General features: G+C 32.8%; 1 protein-coding gene and 1 long non-coding RNA gene across 3 annotated transcripts in view; one reads left to right on the plus strand and one right to left on the minus strand.

The window, feature by feature from the left end:
• Positions 1–186: 186 nt before the first annotated feature.
• LOC105216014 (beta-1,4-mannosyltransferase egh) lies at positions 187–25,490 on the minus strand. Of its 2 annotated transcripts, none has more exons than XM_054230903.1 (4): positions 25,349–25,490; positions 4,787–6,611; positions 1,407–2,064; positions 187–1,169 (listed from the first exon to the last, which is right to left on the minus strand). In XM_054230903.1, exons 2-3 carry the CDS (start codon positions 5,585–5,587, stop codon positions 1,492–1,494), a joined length of 1,374 nt encoding a protein of 457 aa, XP_054086878.1. In that variant the 5' UTR covers positions 5,588–6,611; positions 25,349–25,490; the 3' UTR covers positions 187–1,169; positions 1,407–1,491. The 2 variants fall into 2 exon arrangements, with proteins under 2 accessions (XP_054086878.1, XP_054086879.1); XM_054230904.1 differs by lacking the exon at positions 25,349–25,490 and adding an exon at positions 25,135–25,279.
• The window catches only part of LOC114804422 (uncharacterized), an 84,138-nt gene continuing 79,446 nt past the window's right edge, over positions 23,037–27,728 (plus strand). Inside the window, exons 1-2 of the long non-coding RNA XR_008471235.1 lie at positions 23,037–23,233; positions 23,307–27,666. This is a non-coding gene — a long non-coding RNA (uncharacterized LOC114804422). The remainder of the gene's footprint in view (positions 23,234–23,306; positions 27,667–27,728) is intronic.

Here is a 27,728-nt window from a genome sequence, read left to right on the forward strand (position 1 = left end):
AGAAAATAATATGTACATAACTAATAATTCAACTTGGTAAAGCTTTTGTTGTGTATTTTGTTTGCAATTATGTATTTTTCTTTTTCATTTAATTTTCAACTTGCAACAAATTTGCGAATTAGAATATATATTTTTCCGAACTTTAAACATAATAAATAAGTTACTGTTTTATTTTGATTTGCTAAAATTAATTACTCAAATCACATGTGGAGTGAATTAAATATTTTTTTTTTTTGTAAATATTAAATAAATTTATGCATGTAAGGAAATGTGCGCGATATGCTTGTGTTTTGAGTCAGACACATTTAACATAAAAACAATTTATGTGACTTATGCGCGCATTAATGGTGTTTTCACACTTATTTCTTTATTAACTGACGGCACCATTTTTTTTAGGTTAGTTTACAATTAGATTAGTTTGAACGCAACTAGTACTAATTAAATAGTTTTTATTTTCTGCTGCTATTTATACATGAGTGTTTTTCATAATTATACAAAATATTTGTTGCAAGTCTCCTTATGTATGTGCAATTTGTTTACATATACATGTAGATAGGTAGGTAATTAATATTTAAATACTTAGCGCTCGCTTGCATGAATTGTTCAACAAAATTTGAATTCTCTAATCAGCAATAACGGCATCAACATCATTACATTATTTTTGTCTGTAATAACCGTTTACTATAATATACAATAATAATAATAATAATATTAAACAAATCTAAAACTAATTACTGTTGTAAAATATATATAAACTATCATGATATTTATGCTACATGTGTGTGTTAGTGAACTAATCGTGTAAATGGATTTGTGCTGTTGTTTTACATGTTGTTTGGTGTGGGGTGTTGGGTTTGTTTGTTGTTGGTGTGCGTGGTGGTGTACGTGTATCGAGGCGCGTATGTGCGTGATTTCTCATTTGTTTAAGTATTAATTAGGTTTATAACAAAAGGTGAATAGTGCGCGTTAGATAGCTTTGCGGTAGCAGCAATAGCAAACGACAGAGTGTCCAGGCGATGTGTGGCATTGACTAATTGGGCGTTGGCTGAGCAATGGCGGTGACAAAGGACGCATAGGCTTAGTGAGTATCGCACCACAAAAATTGTTTGTATTTGTTTTTGTTTTTTTGGTAGTTGATTTTTTAGGGTGTAAGCCCTGGAGAGCACATACTGCAAGTAAACAAAAAGAAAAAAAAACAAGAAATTTGTATATTAAATTATAATTCAAGGAATGTTAACAGCGAAACAGAGCAATGAGGGTTGTAGACACACCCATAAAATTACAATTATACATACATAGATACATACAAACATACATACATATAGTATATTTATAAGCGCAATTTCATTAGGCACAATGAAAAAATGTCTACAATTCCAATTATGCACCCTCTCACCCATACTCACCATTACATGCTTATACATGGCGGCTTGAACAGCGCTAGCCAAAAAAAATGTTCCATAATTAAATATTATGTACGTGACATGCCGCTCACACAGTTTCCATGGCGCGCACATCCTTTTGCACCACATAGAATTTATGCTTTTTGCCGAATAGTCCCCAAATGACAGCGATATTTTCAATAACCACATTCACCGGTATGGTGCAAACGGCGCCCAGCACACAGGCCATAAATTTCAGCAAACCAAAACGATACAGCGAGAAGGATTTGATCACACCAAAGACATACATGTAAATGTTGACAGCGGCTATGAAAGCACAAACGAAATCCACTAAATTCGGGCATGGTATCGGATAGAGGCCGGCAAAAATAATATTCGATGTGGATAGGGGCATGGTGACCCATGAGTAGACGCTGATGCCGAGCAGCAGTTTATGCTTTAGCGGTATGATTTTCGAGTGCACGACGAGCAGTATGCCTTGGAGCCAGCGTTTGCGTTGTTGCAGGAAATCGAGCAGTGTGAATGGTGACTTCTCATACATTTCACCTTCGATGAAATTGAAGGTGTAACCCTGCGAGAAGGCGCGCATTGCAAAGAAACAATCCTCGGCCACAGAGCCATCGATGCCGTTGTCGAAGGACACCTGACGTTCGGCGCCAACCTATGTGGGTGGGGGGGAATAAAAAATTATTAGAGGTTAACAAAAGGTGCAATAATATTCAATTATTTTCAGCAATCATATTTTTGTATAAGAAATAAGTTTCTATATGTCATTATATATGTAATGCATGCATTGCTCTTAAATTTTTATCATTGATAAATTCTTACATATAAAACATTTGTATTTTCTTTGTTGGTTCGTTTTCTAAATACTTGTATAAATATAAGACTCAGTCAGCTTTAATTATTTACTTAACACTTGAGTAATATACTTCAAGTGTATACAGAAGTTTCTTTGTTGTATAAACTGTTATTTGAAATCTGATTTCTTTCAATACTAAATTAAACAATTGATTTGGAACAAGCCCAAGGTCCGAAATATAAAGGGTTTTCCAAAAGCGACGCTTCAAAAGTAGACTGATAGGGACAGCAAACGATGTCATATTTTCTATTATCCCGATCTTTTGACATTTCTCTTCAGTAAGGTTTGCTATTTCATCGTGGAAAGATAAACGATTCGAAATTATTAAAATTTATTCCTGAAATTCGGAATGAGTGGACTCAACTTTAAGAGCGCTACGTCCGACTTAGCGATGAGGCTAATTTCTGGCTGAATGGCTTCGTCAGCACAATATGAGTTATTGGTCAGGCAGCAATCATCACGTACTTTTCATTATTGCATCCCGAAAGAATTACGGTTTGGTGCTATTTATGGCCCGGCGTCGTTATTGGGTCGTATTTCTTCCGTGATCAAGACCGGCACGTTACTGTGAATGGGAATCGCTACCGCTCAATGATAACCGAATATATTTGGCCGAATTGGATGATATGGACTTGGACAATATGTGGTTCCAACAAAACGTCGCCACAAGCCACACAGCGAATGTCGCAATCGATTTAATGAAAACCAAGTTTTATGAACGTGTTATCTTGCGAAATGGCCCAGCCAACTGGCCACCTGGGTTGTGCGATTTGACGACGATAGACTATTTCTTGAGGGGCTACGTCGATTTATGCTTAAAAACCGTCAAAAAGTGGGTTCAGCGTCTGGACTTCGGTAAGAGTCCCCGTGGTGGCCATACAAAAGAAATCGAGTTCCAAATATAATGGCATAAAATGTACTTTCACTCTTTACAAATGAAAGTTTCCAATTGTATCGACCTATAAGAACGATATTGAGACCGGTTCCATGACAATCGGGTCTACATAACCGAAAAGGATCCGGATTTTTTAATCGTCTAAAAACTGTCAAATCGGCAGTATTCCTCCAAATGTTATGGGAAATGTTTTCTGCCGTTTTACAAACACAAAAACAGCATAATTGCGATGAAAATGATAAATCCTTCCTTAATACTGGATGAAATCAAAATTATGTGAAAGCTTATACATCATATTACAAAGTCAGAAAGGAAGTTTTAGCCTACAGATCTGAATTTTTTTTAGTCTTATTAAAAAGTTGGTGATTTTTAAGATACCCTTTATAGAGAAAATTTAACAAAATTCGTCGAAGTCATGTAATATTACTGGAAAATGATGGCACATTATTATTTTTGCCCGAGATATAATTTTGGACGTACTAGAACTAATGCTATATAGCGCTGTGGTCAAATATTCTGCCATTTTCACGATAATTATACTCTCGCAAAAAAGTTCGATGGCGAGTGTAATAGTTTTGTTCACATAACGGTTTTATGTAACACCCAAAACTAAAAGAGATATATAGATATAGATATAGATTGATCAGGGTGACGAGGGAAGTTCAAATCCGGATGTTAGTCTGTTCATCAGTACGTCCGTGCACGCTGTAACTTAAGTAAAAAATTAGACATCTTAATGAAACTTGGTACACGTGTTCCTTGGCACCATAAAAAGGTTGCTTTCGAAAAGACATAACTTAGATAAAGTTTTAAAAGTAAAGAGGCATATTTGGATGTAATTACCCCTAAAAATATATCAGCGAAACTGTATAGAGTCGTTTCCTTTGGACATTTCTTTAAACAGTGTAAAAATGGAGGAAATCTGATTATAACTACGCCCATCTCCCACACAGCTTTCATTCAGTAAGGAAAACCACCAGAAACCTTAAATTTCATGGATGGTACAGAAGGGTTGCGCTCAAATTGGTATACACAATTTTAAATGGGCGAAAATACTCGTCCTTCTAAATATCGCCCAAATCGGACCATAGCTTTTCAAGGCCCCATACATACATGTATATCGAACATGAGGACCTCATATTTGTAATAATTTTTTTTTATGGAAAATATAGGCTCAGATATTTTAGAGAAATTCAGAGAAATATTTTTTTTGCTAATAATATGTCTACGTCCAAAAAATTAATGAGATAGGGTCATAACTTTCTGTTGGAAATAAATTTCGTTAAGTTAGATATGGCAACACTTCCATCACTATTTCGTTATCCTCATCTCTTCCTACTTTATGTTTATATTCCTTTGCGCACTTATTTGTAAATTCCAGTCTATTTGACTTTCAAGACTTTCCTCAGCTCCCATATACCTAATATAAGGGTTTTCAAACTTTCCATGGACTTTATACCATTTATATGCCGAATGTGTGTGTCAAATTGAGTGTTCTCTTAATAAAATTAATTTAATAAATTGCGAGAGTATAAAATGTTCGGTTACACCCGAACTTAGTCCTTCCTTACTTGTTTTTAATAAAATATGTTTTTCAATCAAATATATTATATTATTCCAACTCACCTGCGTGACAACATAACTGCCCTTCCAGCTGAAAAGCGGTTTGTGAAACAATTTGAACTGCAAACGCAGCTTCCCCATATCGTCCGACACTCGGAAACTATCCGCCAATGTGGTCAACCAATTCACCACATTCTCATTGGCATACGTGATGAGACCCTGACCGAATGGATGTTTGCCATCCAAAACGAAATTAATAATGCCACGCACCGAATTCTCCGTCAGCAAAGTCTCCTCATCCAAATGTACCACCCAATCGCTGTCATTCAACACATTCACATCATTCTCCAGACAATATTGCAGAGCGCGTGACTTAAACAACGCGCCGGTACGTGTCTTATACTCCTTCGGCACGACTATTTCACGTATGCGACGATGCTGTGCCAAATTCACTGGCTTGTCGGTGACCACCTCGATAAGGAAATTCTCCAGACCCGTATCCAGGCAGGTATTCATGTTGCGCAACACATTGGTCTTGACCAAATCGGCAAAATCACCACGTGTCACCACACGTATGCATATGAATGGCGCCAATATGGGACTGCCCTTAAGCACCACCTTCTCGGGGAAGGCATTATAGAAGACCAGGCCGCAAAAGTTGAATAACACTTGCGGCAGTGTGAGGAAAGTTAGAAAACGTAGTAAGTACAATAGTATAGTGGCTACTTGGCCGTACTCAGTCCATGGATCGACGAGTGTAAATGAGTTCTCGTCGATTTTTATGCCACCGGAGAATACTTCAAATGTTATTATCACAATTAAAAGGAGTGTGCAGTGCAACAGATGCTTTGTGCTCGAGTTCATAATGTTGCTGCGGCGCTGCTGTTGCTGCTACTACTACTGTTGTTGCTATTGTTGTTGCTGTTTTACACTTTTACTGTGTATGCTATTGTTGTTGCGATTGCTCTACGACGAGTTTGCTTAAATATTTACTAATAAATATTATTTTTTTTGATTTTTTGCTTTTGTTATTATTGCTGCTGCTTCTGCTGAGACGGATGTGTGTTGTTGGTGTTGGTGTTTATGGTGTTTATGAAGGAGCGCACTTTGTTATGCGCCCAAATGCTGTTAGCAATTTGTTCACTTGCTTACTTAGGTTATTTATAATATTTTGTATTTGTATGTAAATTGAGTTAGTGCTGTATTTAAGTTATTTTCGCTTAAGTTTCAAGTGCTTGCAGTTAAGATATTCTGGCGTTGTTCTACATATACACACATAAAGAGGTATATGTATATTTATGGTTTTTTGAATTTGTTCCTATTTACTAGTTTTGGGTTCTCTGGTGCGTTCGTTACGTGCTGCTTAATAGGCTTACGTGCGTTAGTGCTGTTGACTTTTTGAATTATTGTAATTTGTATGTTTCTTCTTTCTTTTGCTTAAACAAAAATGTCGTCTTTGAAATATATTTCTAATGGTATATTTAAATTTGTGCCTGCTGATAAATTTTTGTTTGCTGCCCAAACGAAGAAATCACGTCACATTCGCCTCACTGTGTGGGTATGTATGTGTCTACAAACTCTAGCTTCTTCGCCTTACAAATCTAATTAGCGTTTAACTCTAATTGCTAGAGCTGACACATTCGTTTTTTTTTCGAAATTTTATTTTTTTACATTTGTTGATTTTGTATTTTTTAATCCTATTTGATCGCTGTTGTGCACAAATCAATTTTGTGCAGTTTTCTTATAAATTTCTTGTTAGAATTTCATGTTTGTATTTGTGTTTTGTTTGCTGTCTCGCCGAGTTGCCGATACGTTTTGACAATAATTTATATGGATTTCTGCGAAAAATGTTGTTTATGCCTTTATGAGCTCATGAGCGTTGCCATTCCTGAAAATAACAAAAAATATGGAAAATTATTTTAGTGAATAAAATTTTAAATTAAAATTTTTTAATTAACAATTATTATTATTTTATTTAAAATATTATTATAATATTTTAAATTATTAAATATTATTACAATATATTATATTATTATAATAATATATTTTTGTTTATTTATTTTTTAATAATTTTCTTATATTATAGTATTTTAAATTATTAAATATTATATTAATGAAATTATTATTATAATATATTTTTTTTAATTTTTTTTTAAATTTTTTTTAAATAATTTTCTTACATTTAACTTAATAATTTATAACAGCACTTTGCTATATGAACTACTAAAAATACACACACATCACTGCTTAGCACTGAAGCTGTTTGTCAGATTTCTACACTGTTTAAAAGTCATTAAATAAATATTAAATGTTTACAAAGATAAAAATCTGAGCATACACAGACGTTTAATTAAGGCGGAGATAAGAAACTTTGTACGCATATTAATCTAACTTTATCAGCATAATAAAAAGAAGAAAAAAAATTAAAAAAAATAAATAAAAAAAAAATTAAAAAAAAAACAAGTAAGGAAGGGCTAAGTTCGGGCGCAACGAACATTTTATACTCTCGCAATTTATTGATATATTTTAATTAAGATAACACATGAAGTCTACTAGAATAACAAAAATCATCATATGTATTATAGTATATGAGGGCTGAGGTAGATACTTCCTGAACCGATTTCCTTCATCACAAAACGCCTATATGCTCATTTAATTTGTCTAATATATTTCACATATTAACCGACTTAAAAGGTATTAAGGAGTTAAGAGTAGTCAGGATTTTCAAAAAATCATTTTTCACTTTTCATTTCCGTTACGAGTAAAATCTTAAAAATATTCTCTGAAAATTTGAAGTTGATCCGATAATTACTTTTCGAGTTATTCGACAAATAACAAAGTGCGCTCAGGCACTCCAACACACTAGTGTCAAACTTTGAATGCGTTTATCTCAAAACTATGTTTTTTGAACTGGTGACAACTGTAACTCGATAACCGCTCAGTAGATTTTAATGAAATTCATACAGCTTTTAGAATACGTAATAAACTCAGGCCTGATCCGAAGGATTTTTTTTTCAAAAATTTCGATTTTTTAAGACCAATGAGCTGTTGATTTTTTCCCGAAAAAAAATTCCTGAGGCCGCCATTCTGTTAATTTTTGAAAAAAAAGCTTCGGATCAGGCCCTGGATTATCTATTTATAAAACTAATTTTTTTTATCCGATTGATTTTAGATGAATCTCCAAGGACTTTTGATTGTCACCGCAAGGATCTTTTTTTGAAACTGGGTCAACACAGACAGCTTTGGAAATTATAATTTTTTTTTCAAATTTTCGTGACTTTAAGTCAAAACATTGTATAATAATGCCATATTATTACTTTTGTAAATACCATGATTTAATAGCAAAAAAAATGGCTGAAAATTGACATTTTTTCGTGTCTCTGACTACCCCTAACCCCGTATTTTTGAAAAACCAATAATTAGGTATATAGAAACTAGGGGAAGTTATGACCCGATTTTAACTATTTTTGGTACAGAGACACACTACTTGAAGAAAAAGATTCCATCAGAATTAAATTAAAATATCTGAGGGATTTATCGATATTTCGGTTTAAAATTACCAAGGGCCACTGAGTTCTTCATGTTCGGTATCCAGGGCCTTGAAACACTAAAGTCCGATTTTGACAATTTCTGCAATTTTTTTTCTATGTCTGTTAGCAACTTTGTTGCGAGGGTATAAAAATTTAAGATACTTTTAAAAATGTGTTGAAGGTTATAGAACACTTTTATTACGTAGAGAAAAATAACGGTTGTTCATATTTGGTAGAATAAAAGCTTCTACGCGTCATTTTATATTTTTGTATGTTTCTACAAGAGTTCCTCACATTAAACAAATACAAATATATGAAATATGCCACACCAGAGACTAAATCAAGTAACTAGTTTTATTAATTAATGTTTTTGTTTGATTTCATTTTCTTTTCACGTTTTCACACGCCCTGTATTGTGCATGACTTCGTTAAGTATGTAATATAAATTAAACACCCTCGCGGTTATTAGTTGTAATTTACATGTCTAGCAATATTGACTACTTCCACAAATAAAGTAATAATAAATGACTTTTTGTTGGTGTTCTCTAGTAACTCTACGAGACTCGGAGTAAGTGAGTAATTGCCATATTTCTTTTATTGCAGGACGTAAAATTATATTGCTTTAAATTGTTATCAGGCTTTAAATAAACGGTATTTTATCAAGCCTTATTACAAAACGGTGTTATATTGAAGAGTTGCCACAAATTACAAATAATTTTTTTTACAAAAATATTAAATTGAGAATAAAAAAATTATTGAAATTAAAAAATAAATAATAATATTGGAAAAGTTTACAAATACTTGTGTTTGAAGCATAAATAGAAATGGTGTTGCCACCTTTATGGCATTAAAAATATATAAAATATTAAAAAAAAAGAACATGAATATATAAATTTAATTGATTAATATCCATTTTATCAGTAGTATTTTAAAAATTCTCAGTTTTAATGGTGTTGCCACCTGATTTACAATACATAAATTACAAAATCAAAAAATTCTTTTGCGTTTATTTCTTAATTTGCTATCACACCTACAGAATAATGCGACTATTTTAATGAATAGTCGAATATGTGAAAACGAAATGATAAGGGTACAGGAGAAAAAATTAGCACAACTCTTCAATGAATTAATGATAACCAGTTCATGAAACTGAAAACTCTGTTATCATATTATTGTTATTATTAATTAAAGCGTCATAATGACCAGTTAATATTATAAGTATTTGCATTGAGCTCTTTACCAGCGATATAAATAAATACAACAAGGTAGCGACAGATTAAAATGTCTGCAGTTTTGCAGAGTTTATTCACCAGGAAGCAATACACTATCTGTTGAAAAAAACAAAAAATCGAGAAGAAATGATAACTTGGAATTCTATATTAATACCACTTTCGCAATCATTGAAAAAAATGCCAATGAAACTGTTATCAAAAAAAAAAAAATAAATAAATAAAAAAAAGTTGCTTAAGTGGGTATGGCATCAGAGTGGAGTTACTTATATCTATATGTTTGTATGTATGTAGTGTCCGCCCCATTGCATTTATCACACGAACAGTACCCACCGCTGTGTCAACGACACATTACTCAGTGACAGGGGCATCGTATAATTAAGTGCGAAAGTGCTGCACTGTTGGACGCTGAGTACCGTCAACAGATTGATTGCGAACTACATACAACAACAAAAACGTGTAAGGGAGGGCACGCTGCAAAATGAGTCGCGAGTATGAAAATAAATCAGCTACTTAAACGTATTTTGAAAGACAGGGATGCCAATGAAGGCAAAAAATGTTGGTTAATATTACTTCAAGAACCGTTACTATATTATTATTTCACTAGAATTAGATGAACATTAACAAAAAGTAAAATTTTCGAAAAAATGCGGTTATTTTCAATAACATGGATTCGTCTATAGGTCTATAATGAAATAATGGTAGTTGAATCAATTTGATTAGAATGAAACGAAGCTGTCACGAGATTTTCACATTCTAGATTGAAGAATCACATGATCTTTCACATTTATGGCTATTTGTAATAAAAAGAAGAGAAAAAGAAGGTTGGGTTGGCACTTAGGAATGAATAGAGTAATAAAGGTAGTATCTCTTGACAACATCCGAATGACGGAGTTCATAGATCATAATAGTAGAACTTGTCAAGCTAGAGCTATAACTATAATAGGGGCTGTGAAGTAGGGAGCCTAACTAACAGTCTGATGAATTGGATACAACTTTTTAGCTCTAAATTTCAAGAATCTAAACACCATTCTGCTATTGCAATATACACCGTTAACAGCTCTCTTACAGTCAAAAGTCAATCAGTCATTAAATCCATTATTTTCTCTAAATATAGTAAATGTTCAGCCAGTTGGCAACCCTGTTTGAAACAACGTGAATAAAGTCATGCGCGCTGTGAGTGTAAAACTGATTGTTTTGCCACTGCTCATGTTACATTTAATGACACCTCTAAAGTGGGCAAAGTGGCATAGCAAAGTTGATGCAAGGGAGTTTAATTCATGCTCTCAAGAGCATAATGAGCTGTTGCACTTCGTTCGCGACTGCTAGCAATGCACTATTTGTGATAGTGATGCGACAATCAAAATCTATCGAAATCGTCGGATTGTTTCGAGAATTGTTTAAGAAAGGTGTATTTATTGGAAAATAAGTATTTATTTTTCTATATAAGACAGTTGGCAAGTGAGTAGGATGCAGAGGATAACAGTACAGAAGAGTAACTTTTGATGACAAGTTGTTAAGAGATTATGGGCATGGCACCGTTCTCTAATATGTTTTTTGAATCGATCTAGCAAGCAACCAAAGCTATGTACATATATCATCAAAGTTGCTTAAAAAACAGATTACACCACCCACTTTTGCATCAAACCTCATGGAACTCAGCAACTACTCGACCGATTTTAAAGAAATTTGGCACTTAGCGTTTTAAATTGAATTAAAATTAGTTTTTCTTCATGAACGACTGAGTTAACACAAATACTTCATCAAACACCCATCCAAGTAGTAGACAATAAAATTCGATTGTAAAAACTATCGACACTTGAATACCTACGATACCAAGCAACCTATACAACCCTATCGACAACGTCTAGCTAACTTGCTGACCGCTGCAGTTTGCATTGTTTGTTGTTTCATTAATTAGTTGGCGCGTTCGTAAACAAACGAACTGCGATAAGAAGCTATTTATACAATGAGTATTGTGCATACCGGCAACTACTCGTATATGCGATGCAATGTGAATACATACTGTTATTTTTATTGTTGTTTCAAACGATTCGCGGAATTTGCAAGACTTAATGAATCATTGCGCTTTTTATTTTCTATTTCTTTGTTTAACAATACGAAACTTACGTTTCAAAACCGTATTTCCCGTCGCCATTCGTGTGAAATAACGAGCTGTCTGCGATCGTATTTCGCAGTTCAGTTGGCGCGATTTATTTATTATGGAAATTTTAGAGATTGAATAAATAATTGCTGATCGAGTGGGAAAGCGCTCCAAACGAATATCAATAGTTGTTTCAGCATTTACAAACTAAAGTCAGAATGTATACGAATGTGCCTATGTACTTATTGGTTATTGTTTTTATTGTGGGTGAGATTTTATAGATAGGTGTGTTTATATAAAAATGTATGTGTTTATATATAGAAATAGTACGAGTATTTCGACGAGATAATTAAATCAGTGTTTATATATGTTGTTTTTATAGGTGCGAAAGCAAAAATTTTTAGATGTGTTGTTGTTGCACCCACACAAGGCAATAAGCAAATTTATGTATTGGTGTTAATTAAGGTATTAACTAAATATATATACAAAATAGTTGTTTTAAAACTCACATAACACTCTGTTAGACAATCAAAGGTGGTGATTATTAATTTTAGAAAAACAAACAGCGAATTATCATTTGTTAAACTTAAAAAAATAGATTTTTTTCACAATTACTCTAACCTTCAAATGTAATGGAGACGTGATTTTGATGATACCCCCAATCTAATGATTCTACTGCTTAGAGCATATGGAAAGGTTCTACTGCGATAAGATGAAGTTTACCGAAAGATTTACAGTTACTGTAAATAGCATTATCAGTCACTTCAAATATCCTTGGTAACTATAATTGACGCTACAGTAAATTTGATATTTACTAATAAATTTTTTTTGAAAAATTAAAAAAATATATATAAGAAAATTAAAAAAAAATAGGAAAAAAAATAAAAAATATATAAATAATAAAATAAACAAATATATAAATATATAAATATATATATATGTATATATAAATAAAAATAAAAATATATAAAAAAATAACTGTTTTACCAATAAAAAAAATATTATTATTTTAGTGTTTATTTTTTATAAAAAATAAATTAATTAAACATGTAAGTAGGGGTTAAGTTCGGATGTGCAAGTTGCTTGTTAAACATTTATTATAAAAGGGGTTTGGGGACTAAACCAAGATCTACACCGATTTCCTCACTGTTAGGATATATTGAGGCTAGGAAGGTCTATACTCAAAAACCTGTTCCACGAAATTGTATTCAAATTACACATGATTTGATCCATATATTCGGCCATAAGTACACTGGAATAACGAAAATCTATTGTATAATGAACTTCCATAACTCAAACTTACTTAACTCGAAGCTCTCCATAAATCGAATTCTTGAATTGGCAATAGAAGTCGAATTCAAAGTCTCTCTAACTCGAAGTTTTTTTGTGGATTATGGTGACTCGAGTTAGGGAAGTTCAACTGTATATAGTACATGCGAGCTGGAGTAATTACAGCTCCGATTTCACTCACGTCCGCCACCAAGCTTTACTGAATTCTGGATTATAGTTTACTAAAAATTTGCTACGACATCTATCTCATATATTAAACAATATAAACATTAAAAATCCCACTGGAAGTTAAGAGGAAGTTAGGGGAAGCAATGAACCGATTTCAGCCAGATTTGCCACAGAGGCACACTTTTGTAAGGAAAATATTTCTTCTGAGTTTCCTTAAGACATCTGAAAGATTTACTGATTTTTTTGATGCACTGAGGTTTATTTTATTTAAAGGGCAGCCCTTGACCGGATAAAATCCTGGTCAACGGTCCGGTAACGTAGAATCGGCTGCAGTGGGAGTTGTAAAACTCTGAGGTCCTCATGTTACGTATGTGGAGCTTTGAAAATTGATGGACTGATTGATTTGATTTCAAATTTTATATATGACATGTCGCACTTCCATGATGATATCCGATATTTTTATTGGTGCTTGAACTAAATACTATATATTGCAGAGGTGAACGAATCAGATTGAATAGAAAATTTTGTTAAATGGGAAGTAGACGTAGTTGTGAGCTAACTTCGTCCATTTTCATCTGTACTATCGGACGAACAGATAGTAACTCGGAAATCAAGTCTACACGCCATACTGAGCACTTTGGTATATATGTATAACTTTATATTTTACTCATTTAGTTTTAGATGCTACAAACAACCGTTATATGAAAAAATGTAAAAAATAAAATAAACGAAGAAAAAAATAAACAAAATAAGCAAAATCAAAATTCTTGGAAATCAGCATTTTATATTTTATTTAGTTACAAATATACATATAAAGCAGTTCCAAAAAATATGAGCTTTAAGGACAGGTGAGTGAAGTTCATTTGGAGTTAGTTTGCCACTATATAAAACGGAAGTACGAATGCACCAAAAACAAAAAAAAAACACACATTTGACAATCAGAACAAAGAAATGAATAAATAATAAATATAATCGCTAACTGGCAAGAAGCAGTGCCTTAAGGAGTCCCAAAACGTTGAACTCGCAATTTATTGGCGATAAGTGGGATCAAGAGGACTTCATTAGACGACAACTAAGAAATGTTCTATCAATTCCATGTTTCGAGAGCTCAAAAAATGGATTGTTTGAGGTGAACTCTGAGGCATCAATAATTGTTGTTATGACTTATGGATCCATCATCGAAACTACTACGGATTAAAGAGTACTGACCTCATACGACTGGAAGTAAACTAATGCATAGCTATGAATATTACACACTATAATAGAATATATAATAATTGTATATTATTTATTATAATCCAGAAACCTAACAGCTACTGTAGTTATTTGTAGAATTAACAATGATTCAATCTAATAATGCGCAATTCTTGCGAAATGATTATTCTTATTGAAGAATTATTAATAATATAAGCGTAATTAACAATAAAAATAATAGTAAAGTAATTGCATTATTACTTTCAATACTCGTTGTGTTCTTCTAGGGAAATCTTAATGCATACACACATACTGTACACTTCATTTCAGACATTAATAAGTTACATACGACGTAATAGGAAATAATCAGTGGAAAAGTTACAAGTAGTCAAAATCAGTGATCGCGTGCATTCGTTGCCTTAATTACTGCATGTTTCATTGTGTAAAACACGTATGAAATACACATACATCGACACGTCAATAAAATATAAATTGATTTCAATCACTGCAGGTAAACCCCCACATCACTTGCATACTTTATATACTAGTAATATACTATAGAAGTTGTATACAAAATGTATAGAATTAGAGACACTATGCATGTGAGGCAGTGTGGTGTAAATACGGTATTAAGTAACTCAACCAAAAATTTCCTAATAGAATACTGGAAGAAATTAAATAATCAAAACCATTTTTTTCAGAGCATGTTAGTTATCAATACACCCCCTCAAGAATAAGCTTGTGGTTTGAAATTCATTTCTAGGTCAACTGTTTGACATTTATAGTCTACGTGGGTTTCGTCTTGTGGGGAACAGCCATAGAACCTAATCTAACCTAACCCGACTGTATGAAAGAGTTTAGAAATACGCTAGTTGCCCAGCTAACTAAGGTTGGAATCGTAAGAGTTTTGGTGGAATTGCCAGTGTTTCCTGTGCTTTTGACGATTAAGGCTCTCATAAATTGTGGTTTTCTAAACCTGAATATCAATACAATGTTATTTCAAGTTCTATTTGTCATTTAGTGGTAATTCAGCTTAAGTGAATGGTAGCTGAATAAGGCGCTGAATGGCAGGACGTGGTAGGGTAGGTTAGGTTAGGTTGGTCTGGCAGGCCTGCAGGGCTCGCATAGACCAGTATGATCCTTTGCGATACCAGAAAGGAGTGCCCTCATACGTTCCTCGAGTAGTAGTCATCGTTTAGGATGCCTGCACCTGACGTGAATTTTAATAGTTTATGGGACTTCACTAACGATATCTCCTCTAACTTATCGTATTGTGGAGCCCCTAAGTATCTGAAACGCTGTCTCGCTAACGCACAAGAGATGCTCCACCGTTTCCTTGGTGCACCGCTCTTGACACTTTCTGCATTCCTCCCGATCTGACAGCCCCATCTTATAGGCATGTGCCGCTTCTAGGCTGTGACCGGTAAGAATGCCAACCATGGTCCTACAGCTCTTTCTATCGAGCGCCAGTATTGACTTTGTATGGCCTTGCAGGGCGTGGCAAGAAGTTGCACGTTTCTATGTTAGAACATGGATTGAGATTGACCGGTAAGAATGCCAACCATGGTCCTACAGCTCTTTCTATCGAGCGCCAGTATGAACTTTGTATGGCCTTGCAGGGCGTGGCAAGAAGTTGCACGTTTCTATGTTAGAACATGGATTGAGATTACTTTAAGCATTGATATAAGAGGGATCACTTGAGTATTTTTAGACAAATATTGTAATAAATGATATGCAACGGCATGAATACGATATTTTAATTGGAAGATGGGTTGAAATTACTCTAAGCTTAGATTTAAAGGAGATCACGTGAGTATTTTTAGATAAATATTGTAATAAATGAAATACAACTTCATAGCAACTGAATAAAGCGCTGAAAACCATAGATCTGACCAAAACTGATATGAAGTTATAGCTTAAGCGGTTTATAGATTCAATCTCAATTATTTAAGGTATTCAGCAATTATTCAGCTTAAAGAAACAAGCGATGAATAAAGTTTATTTGCTATTAAGCAGATAGTTTAAATGTTGAAAGTGAAGTGAAGTGGCAAAATAGAGCATTGGAACACAAAATTAAAAAAAAAATTAAAAATCTAAATAATAATAATAAAAAAATGTTCTCAAAAATAATAAAAAAATCACCCTCCACCAACAGTCAGTCGGTTAACAGAAATTTCTTTTGATATTACATATGAAAATTAAACCATCGAAACAAACACGTGACATTAAAAGCGCTATTCATTATCATTTTTTTTCGCAACAAAGCTACAGTGGCATAGCTCTATACTCACAACACATAGCACATACAAGTATAGCTACCAATACATATAGAAAGCTAAAACTAAACGAAATTTCTTTGCCAATCTATAAATAAAATTGCTGCTACCACATGCTTTCGAATTTTAATTCAATTTTTAACCAAAGTACAATAAATAATTCGCAGGCGATCACTTTTTCTTACACACAAAGCCGATGTTATGCGCAAATATGCTAATTATCGTTGGAATGTATAATATTATGGATACACGTTTGCTTGTAATTATGGTAATTTTTATACAAGTTTGCATGTATTTATTTATATACCATACATATGTACGTAGATATAATAAAAATGAAGGCAATGTCAAGTTCAAGTTTATTTATTGTACTAAACGCAGAGTTGTAAAAAGTTTGCTCCCTTTGAGGCAATTTGCGAAATGAATTTGTAGCATATGCCAACACATACATACATAGATACAAATATATGAAAAACTTTTACATACATATATATATATAAGACATAAATATGTATGACCAAATTAAGAATCCATATAACACAGCAGCGCTACTTCGCATGTGGGAACTGCCGATGATGACACATTTCTTGCATTGAAATTCGATTGCCATGAATATTTACATATATTGTGCCTCTTTCGCAACAAAAGTGAAGTTACGCTATTTTGACTGATAACCAATGAACAATAATAAAAATTATACATTTTATCAGCTTAATTATTTAATTATTTTATAAAAAAAACAAATAATATATTTGATTTCGTCAATCCATTATGTATGTATGTACAAATGTTTCAATTTACAACACGTGATATATGATATATGCCCTTATTTGCTGTAGAAATATTTTTCAATATTTTTTTTTTTTATCAGGGCGTTGGTCGATATTAAATAACTTTTTAAGCCAATTGTACATTTCAGCTGCTTCTGAGTGCCAAAAATGTTACAAGTCAACAGCGAAGCGCCTTTCTGATGACATCATTAAGGGTCAAACGAAAAAAAAGAAATACAGTTGAACTTCTCTATCTCGAATCACCAATATCCACAAAAATACTTCAAGGTAGAGAGACCTCGATTTCTGGAAGATAATTTGTATGAAATTTGACTTCTATTGCCAATTCAAGAGTTCGAGTAATTCAAGTTATAGAAGTTCGATTTATGGTAGTTCAACTGTATTCACTAATTCTTAAAAATTGCAATCGAAAAGTAAATTCATATAAAAACCACATTTTTTTGTTTAATTCAGTAAGTTTATTTTTATGAAACAAATTTTTGTTTCATGTTTAAATAATCATTGTTACAACCCATAAATTAACTGAAATTTTGTGGTGTAAGCAAGAAATGTATAATTTTTTGTGTTTATCGGGTTTTTCTTCTGATAAATTAAATTCCACACATTCCATTATGGCTGAGGAATACGAGAAAACCAGATGTAGAGAGAGTTTATTTGTACTAAAAGCATCCACTAGGGTGCGCTGTGGCACAATTATCCTCAAAAACTATAGTTATAGTGGGGTTTCGACAAAATTGACAATAAAAACTGTTATAAGATCTCCAACCTTGCATATTTTACTTTACCATATCTTCTCATAAGACAAAAAAATATTTAAATTCACTAAAAATGAGAGAAAATATCATATACTACATATTAAAGTCATCTTCATCATCATTGAAAGACATACGATCCAACAACGAGTCGAAATTATTAAAATTTACTACCGAAATTCGGCGTCAGTGGCCTCAACTTTAAGAGCTCTACGTTCAATTTATGACCGTCATAATCGTCCTTTCAGAACAATAATTGAGCGTCTGTCTAGTGGAAAAATTCAAAAAATCCGCAGGCACAGTACAAAATTTTTACGCGACAGTGGGGCAAAGATGTGTCCGTAGTGTCGAGAATATTGTTGCCGCTAGCGAATCAATTAAGAGAGACCCAAATCAGTCTCTCACATGTCGTTCTCAAGCGTGGGGCATCTCTGTGACGTCATTGTGGTGAATTTTGCAAAAAAATCTTGAGCTACTTCCTTACAAGTTCAAATTGACCCAAGAACAGAAACCGCTTGACCACCAGAATCGTTGTATGTTCGTGTATTGGGCAACAACTTGAAAATTATCCGGATTTTCATCGAAAAATCTGGCTGAATGGTTTCGTCAATAAACAAAATATGCATTATTGGTCAGACAGCAATCCATGATTCACCATTGCATCCCAAAAAAAAAATATGGTTTGGTGCGGTTTATGGGCCGGCGACCTCATTGGGCCGCATTTCTTTCGTGATGATCAAGACCGGCAAGTTACTGTGAATGGGAATCGTTACCACTCAATGATAACCGAGTATTTTTGGCCCGAATTGGATTATATGGACTTGGACAATAAGTTGTTACAACTGGATGGGGCCACAAGCCAACGACGATTGATGAGTTCCATATATATTGGCATCGAATCTACTTTCACAGGAATATTCAAGTTTTGTAGTGCCCTTATTGAAAACCCCTTTACAAAAATATTATGAAAAAGAAACATAATACATATTTAGAATATCTATAAGATTCCAAGGAGGGATCAAAGCTCAATAACCCTAAATTAACAAAAATGTCTTTGAGAACCATTGGACCCAAACAAATTATGAATAATTATTAAATAAATAAATTGCATTATAAGTATAACTTATAAAACAAGACGACCTGAACATCAACTTTGATCAACCCAAACTTCCACTGCAAATATTTACAACAAACTAAAAGCAGGGTAATGAGTGATTGGTAATGCAAAGTATTCATATTTTCATATATGTATGTATGTATGTATGAAACATGCCCCAACTTGATTCGAATAACTAATTATTCGTTTATATGATATCATAAATATATTCACTTGGGGCGATAGTAATGTACCAGATAAGGCTTAGAACAACAAAAGCTCCAAGCGAATTTCATTAATTACCACAACTATTCGACACTTATCTAAGAAGTATGTATGTATGTATAATTATTGTTTTTATGAGTATCAAAAAAATAGATTACTATAAATTTATGAGATATTACGTATCGATACATGTGTCTAAGTGAGTCAAGTGCAAATGAAATAAAAATGATAAACAAAAAACAAAAATAATAAATATATTCGATGAAATTTTGAAAGACTTGTTATTTATTACTTTAGTAAAAGCAAATAAACTAATAATGTAACGAATCACCCGCTAATCATAAAGGTTTTATCGCTGGCACCTCCCTTTCTTTCAAGTGCAGACATACGCTTTGCAGTCATATGATTGATAGCTTTTGATTATGTGGGTTATTTTACTAACGTTTATAGTTTCAAAAAAAAAAAATATTCAACAATGAATGAGGATTCTACACAATAATAACAACAAATAGTTGTATTTTATTTATTACAAAATATTCTTTTTGAGAAGAATGGTTACTCAGAGGCAGACTTTTACAAGTGAGTGGTAAATATTTTTGGAACATACATTTAACGCTGATTCAAACAAATCCGAGGACCATATGTATAGTTATATTGATTTAGATCGAACATACTCGCACATAAACTATAATATTTATATAGATACTTTATAGATTCTCCAAAAATACAGCCACAGAAAAAAAAATTTTGGGGTCTCTGAATCCGAATCCGAAGTCCATTTAACCCCATCTGATCAGAGTTTTGACATAACCCCAGAAAACCAAGATGGCGGGGAGAGTTTTCAAAACTTCATCGGAATCGCTTGCAACTTGTTACTAGGGTTACTAGTTACGAATCCGGTGTCGGTTTTTCGAAGTTCAAAATTGCGGATCCAACATGGCGGACGCTATTTAGAAAACTTCTTAGAAAACTTAAAACTCATTATTCGGGGGTTTTCTGGGTCGCTGATTACGACCTGATTCGATCAACCAAATCGGTTTGGAAATCGGAATGACTGAGACAGATGAAAAAATATTATATATAATGTCAGAAAACAATATCATAAAAAAATGTTTCAGAGTTAACAGTCTTTGTCAGAATAAAACAGGTCCTAAGCACTATGAAACCGCATAAAAACCGGATTTCCCTTTCTAACCTATATCCATGGAAATATTTGTGACCAACATAAGATTAGCAACAAAACAAAATTGAAAACGAACAATGGCTAATATGCTAAATCTAAGCCTAATGTTACTATGAGGGGCGTTTTCTGTGTATTTTATATTATATTTGCTAACTGCCGTTATGATAAAGAGCAAATAACGGATTTAAATATAGTATTGCAGTACAATGACACGATATTTTAAAACATTTTTTTTTTTAATTTCCGCTGATTTCGTTTTGTTTGGCAACGCTGATATCAAAATACATTATTTTGACCGCAGTTGTACATATTTAGGCGATGATACAGGCTTTTTAATACATATATACATATATACACATATGTATGCCTTCAATTGCATTCAAATTAACGATAATCCCCACAACAAAATAAGCGAGTTTATTTGTTTATTGAACCGACTAACTTGTTTTTGTATGCCTACATACACATATACATATGCATACATATGTACATAAATACAAAAATATATGCCTGAATACAAACAATGCATATGGTATATAGATTAACTCCAGTTTCAAGCGCAATTAGTAACATGTGAAAGTAATAAATTTGTTCTACATTGAAATGTAGATACATACATAGTCAATTTGTATCATAGAAAGGGCAAAGATTCATACTGAAATTGTGAACTAAAAACTTAGCTAATTTGGAAGCCTTGAAATTTTAATATTCTAACATGCGTGCATATATACTATCATAGTCTAATTTTTTTATTATTGCCGTTATTGTTGTTTGTTTTTTTTTTTTTTTGTAACATCAGCCAATAGTTATTTCGAAATTACTCAGCGGTTTATATAATATTTGAAATATGCCAGTGGAGGCAAAAAAAAAACAATCCGCGAATATTATTTAAAAGGTTCACATTAATTGTAAGGTCAATATGTGTGGTGCGCTTTAAATGGCTACACGCGAATCGCCAACGGTGGCGCTCGTGCCATATACAAATTTCATTTTTGATAAATGTCTGGCATTTGTGTATACTATGTATGTACATATGTATGTATATAGAACGTTAGAGTGTGCCGAAAAATGGTATTTTGTTAATAAATTCCGCTGGGAACGCCTAAAAAACAACAAAAGTGTAGTTAGATAATGTTGAAAACAACAACAACAATATGGTTAAGCAATTAAAAAATTATGTAGGTTATTTGAGGTTTCTTGTTTTAATTTCTTTCTAGTGAACTACTATTTGAAAAAGAACTAAATTAAAAAAAAAAATAATAATTAAAAAAAAAATAATTTTTTAATTTATTTATAAAATACTGACATTTATTATATAAAAAAATTTAAAAAATATTTTGTAACAAAAATTTCACAAATTTAAGATTTTTAGTTTTTTTTTTCATTAAAATTTCAAACTATATAATTAACAAAATCGATTTAAAAATCAGCAGAGCGTTTCATACTAATATACATATTTACATACATACATATATAGGTAGCCATATGCAAAGATGTGCGCCAACGATACACAATCGCAAAATAAACAGAAACACAAAGTTATATGAACCAATACAGGTGCAACACTATACATACATATACATCTATATATATGTACATCCATACATATCTATAAACATATGTACATATATATGTAATTTCACTCGCATTAAGTATGTTAAGTACACAAGCGCTCGTAGGTACAATTGTGCGGAAAACCTTGTTGGCATGCGATTTCAATTTATAGTAGATATCGAAAAATTTGAATGTTATACTCTTGAATTTTCATACTACACCCCAATTTTACAAAAACAATAATAACAATAGCTGTGAACATTGGATACAATACTGCTGAACTCGTAGCGCTTGCAAAGCAAATAATGAAACAACAACAAAAATGAACACATAGAAACTATATATACATTGTACAATATGTTTTAGACTAGCATTAGCGTAGAGATCATAAGGAAAGCGCCGCACAAGTATTCGTGTTGCTGTTTTTGTTGTTTTGCAACGGCCGCGGTGATCGTTGTCAGCACTGGCACAGGTTTATTTCAAGTTCAATGTACGCCTATCAAAAATAGACCAGGTCAGGCTTGCTGTTAAACTGTGTACACCGTTCAAATGTTTACATATATATCTACATACAGATGTGTGCAGGCTGTTTGTAGGCAGTGTGTATGTATTGCGTGATTGCAACACACAAAGGCATATGTAGGCTTGTGGAAACAAAGTAAAAATTATTGTTTTTAAAATTTTTGTATTTGTGATTTGAGAATATGCGCCATTTCGCTAGCTTCAGCATTGATAAACAAAAACAAAAAAAAATTGATTTCCGACTACGACTCACACACTGACACAAAGCCAGCAACGCCTTTATACATACAGACAGACATTTCTTTTTGTTTGTTTGTATATACATATGCATGTTTGTTGTTTTTGTAGCTGCATCTTGTATGTTTGCTTAACGCTGCTTTCCTCAGTTGCACTTAAATCAGCAGAGGAGTGCCTGAGTCTGACTTTCTATTTCATAGTATATACAATCAGCACTCTTTTGTATTGTTGTAAATGAATATTTTGGAAAATGCTGTGGGAAACGAAAATATTAATGCAATTAAGAATCTAATAACCGTGGAAAATCTAATTATTGGTACCATGTGATAGCTCATAGCTCAGAGAGCGGTTAAGATTCAGTGAGTTCAATAAAAAATGTTTAAAACAATAAAATATTTGTAAAACAGCATCAAATCTAATATATTAAAACAGGAATTCGAGCACATTGAAGCATCGTTCGCAAATCAGCGTTTTATTGAAATCCAACAACAATGCCTCCCTCAATCAGCACATGCTTTTTACTCGTTGATAAAAAAAAAAAGTATTGAAGCCGGTCTACGCATACAAATCAAACAGTCTGCGTCTAGTTTGTTATCAGCAAAACACATGCGTAATGTATGTAAGTACATACATATAAGCATAAAGAGTTTTATTAAATATATTTATATAGTAAGAAAAATATATAAATAACAATCTAACCACGACGTACTTATATGAATCACAGCTAACGAATCTTGATTTTGTCATTTAAAATATACTATATATGCACAGGCAGACATATATATAACGTATTTCACTATAAATGTTCAGACACATGCTACAATGTAGTGACTCACGCTATTTGCACCGGAAAATAAACACTTTGGCATTGCAGAGAGTACAATCATACAGTGTGATAAGAATTATGACTTTGGAAATCCAATCACAAGAGCACAATATATCACTCATTACATTCTATTATTAACGTATTATCAACTTGAAGTGAATTTAAGCATGGCAACAACAATTTAAGTACAATTTCTTAAATTAATTGTTAAATTGTGATGTATGCGTGCTGCTTGACACACAGTGGGTACATAAATATGTATATTTTTATACACATTTAGAGTTATTCTTCCAGATTGAAATTAAACTTAATTGCACAACAACACATTATAGCTGCTGCCATACGTCACTGTGCACATCCAAACACATTCGGACATCTGGAATGTGTACAAGGTTGCGCGTTGATATCATAAAAAGTGTTTGCTTGATTAGCAAACGCGTTGAAATTATTTACCTGATAACAGTACGTACGTATCTTAATAGCTGATAATTGCACAGCAATAGTACGTTACCGAGTACATATGACTCCAAGTTGTGCTGCAGACAATAAATGCTTACCCAATCGCAATACTCAGTAGCGGAGTTGAGGAATTATTTAATAGGATACTTTATAGTATTCATTTTTATGTACAGTTCTTATTTATTTGTAGCATATTAACCCAGATAACCACTTTTAGCAGGTCAACACAATATCAATAAAGATAATTAATTACTTGGTATAAGCTTTTGTACAACTTTGCCAAGGTTGCACATGCATATCTACGGCAGTATTCGTCACAACACTATTAAAATAAATGTGTCATTTGTTTATTTTGTAATCCTCCACATCTACGCCTGCGTGTAACACTTCTGAATATATTTATGGTCGTACGCTTACTGATTAAGAAAGCAAATTTTCACAATAGCATACTGGAAACAATACGGCGCGAATTTAATTGTTATTTTTTTCACAAAATCAATTAGAAGTGCTTAACAACACTTTTTCTTACATAAGTTGTATTTCATAATAATTGTTATTGCATTATTGTTTTTTTATTAAAACTTAACTATAAGTAATTATGCAAATCAAATAAAATTAAAGAAAGTAACTTTTAATAGAGTGGCATTGGCCGAACGCAGTACAAAGTACGTACGTAGAACAAATATTCATTTTCAATAAAAAACTAATACGTTTATGTACATAAATATTTAAAAGTATGTGTATGTACAACAATTGCGTCTGCTATAGAAAAGCAATAAAATAAAATATGCAAAGTCAAGAACGCGCAATTTTTGTTGTCGGCAAGGTAGATGGAGCCACTTTTAACGTTTCTGATTTTCCAGCATCAATATAAATAAAAAAATGTTTGTGTTTCACATGATCTAATCATCAGTCTATAGTTATATGTGTATATATGTATAAAATCTCGTTGTGTAGTAATTTTATTTTAGATACCTTTTAATTTATTTATTAGTGAAACCAACACACGCGATTACAAAACACGGTTGTGCAGTATAAGTTATGATTCTTTACTATTTTTCATGCGCTTTACAAATCACCGACTGATTCTCGATAGACCGTCGAATTAAAATGTGACGGACGTGTACGGAGTCACAGCTTATACTACATACTACAATTTATGAATAATACTAATCAACTAGGCACAAACCTTATCAAATGTAAGAACGCTGTGTTCAGTATCTCGACAGCTATGACGTTTTTTTTCGAGGGAGCGATAAAAAACTTTTCCGCATTCGATTCGATCTCAGCAACAGCGATTACCATGAATTTTGTTTTATAGTATTACTGCATATTATATATGTATATTAAATTTTCGCATTAGATTTTTTCACTTTATACCGTTTTTTTTATTTATTGTCACAATTTTTACACACTTTGCGAGTCGAATAAAAAATATATACACGGAAAACGCTAGAAGAGCCCTGTACGATAGGCAGATGTACTCACAGACGGACTATAGTGGTTGGGCTGACAAACTGAAAGGCCACAGTCAGCGCCACAATCGATTTTTCGTTCACCGCCCCAAAGTGCTAAAGTACGAGTACAGCGACCGAAAAGCAGCAGACAAAACGGTCACTGGTAGCAGTCAGAGCAGCAGTCGCACATATGTACATATATGCACGCACTAATACAATTGCAACTGTTCGGCCGCTAAATTGCCGCACCTCGCGCCCTTAAAGTAAGATTCCACTCTTGTATTTTTTTATTAATACACAATGTAATCTCAATTAACGCCACTTTGTACTTATATCACGATGCGGGCGGGAAATATATAGTTTCTTTAATTTTTGTTTGTTTAAATTTCACTAAATCCATAGAAATCCGCGTATGAAAAACCCGACATCCAAGCGAGACGCGATTGTTTGACGTTTGACAACTGTGTTCTGTTGTGTGTGTGCGTGTTGTTTGACATTTCGTTGACTTGTTTCATGGTGTTGCCAGAACATTACATTTTGTCGCGTTGCCAACTATGTGTTTTTAAACAAAACTTTTGTACAAAAAAGTACATATTTTCTAATTATAACTGTTTTTTGTAAATATATTTTACACATTATTCACTCCAGCAGTAATTTCCGTCCACTATTTGTGGTTTTTCTCATATCCTTAATGTTTTTCGCAATCAAATGCACTTACTTACCACCCTTTAATTGTTATTACCGGAACTTCCACCCACTATCGCGCCATCTCTCTCTTTCTGTTCGTCACCGTTTGACAATTGGAGTCAGTGAATTTTCGGCATTTAACCGCGCTTACTCGGTCGTGTTAAATTAAACAAATTTCGTGCTAAAAAGTTAATAATATGTTATAAAAATAGTTTAAATCGTTTCCGTGTATGAAATAACGTGTGTACAATGTAATGTGTTGAGTTCGCCGCGTAATATACACGCAAAAACGTGTACTGCGTCATTGTATCCTGCGCAAGAGGCTCTGCTAGCTGCGGAGCGCTAGTTGTGCAGTGTTGCTGCATATATTAATAGTTTTAAACGTTTAAAGTTGGTTTTGTCTAATTGCAAATATAATAGTGCATTTATGTATAATCCGGCGCAGAAATCTTGTGAAATATCATGTTCCAACATGTTCGCCTTTGCACATAGCTGTTTTCTGCCGTTCTCAGTTTGATTCAAAGAGTTATACGGATGTGTGTGTGTGTAAAACAATCTGCATTTGTGCATAAGGAAGCGAAGAATCAGTAATAACGCGTTTATTTGACATGTACGTGCTGAAGAGAAATGAAAATTAAGAAATTTCGAGAACTTCAGTGGCAATTTTCTTTCATTCTCCATTTTTGTATGCGTGCGCTTTTCTAGTTCCTTATGTATTTGTAATAATAAACGCGTGACTTTTGTGGGAGATGAAATCTTGCATCAATGCAGTGGTTTTGAAGTGAGCTGTAGTGACTTCCCTTCTTCGTTTAATGGTAAAGCTGTGTGTCGGTAATAAAGTGTTTCCTTTTGTATATGGGAAAATTAATTTAAATTATTTAAAAATTATAATTTTTCAATAATCACCTCTTTTAATTGTAAAATAAATAAAACTGTTTATATGTAAAAAAAGTAATAATAAATCGAAAAAATATATGTATATACATTTTATGTTGTCATGTTAAAAAAATGTGTGTGTTAATATGCTCATTGTGCATTGAAGTTTCCGGTAATATAATTATAAATAAGTGTTTATTGTTTATTAGTAAAGTATGACTTTTAAAAATCAATTCCGGTTGTGTTTTGATAGTTTTAAAAACATCCGGGTTCCGTCACATATTTGTCGACCGGTTTCGCGTTCGGCGGGTAATAGCGTGTGAAATAAGTTTTGTCGTCAAAGTAGCGTGTCGGTAATGGCGTGTGTCGTTTTCATATGCGCTAAAAATTAAATTTGTATGACATTATTGATAACTAACACTGAGAAAATGGAACTTTAATACTACATAAGGTGCTGCCGTCGTGGTAAAATATGGATGACTTCAAAGTGAGTGTGAATTTAATTGTTATATTTTTCATTCAATTTATTTAATTCTATTACTTTCCATA

The sequence above is a fragment of the Zeugodacus cucurbitae genome, chromosome 5 (assembly GCF_028554725.1).
Source record: "Zeugodacus cucurbitae isolate PBARC_wt_2022May chromosome 5, idZeuCucr1.2, whole genome shotgun sequence".
Lineage (NCBI taxonomy): Eukaryota > Metazoa > Arthropoda > Insecta > Diptera > Tephritidae > Zeugodacus > Zeugodacus cucurbitae.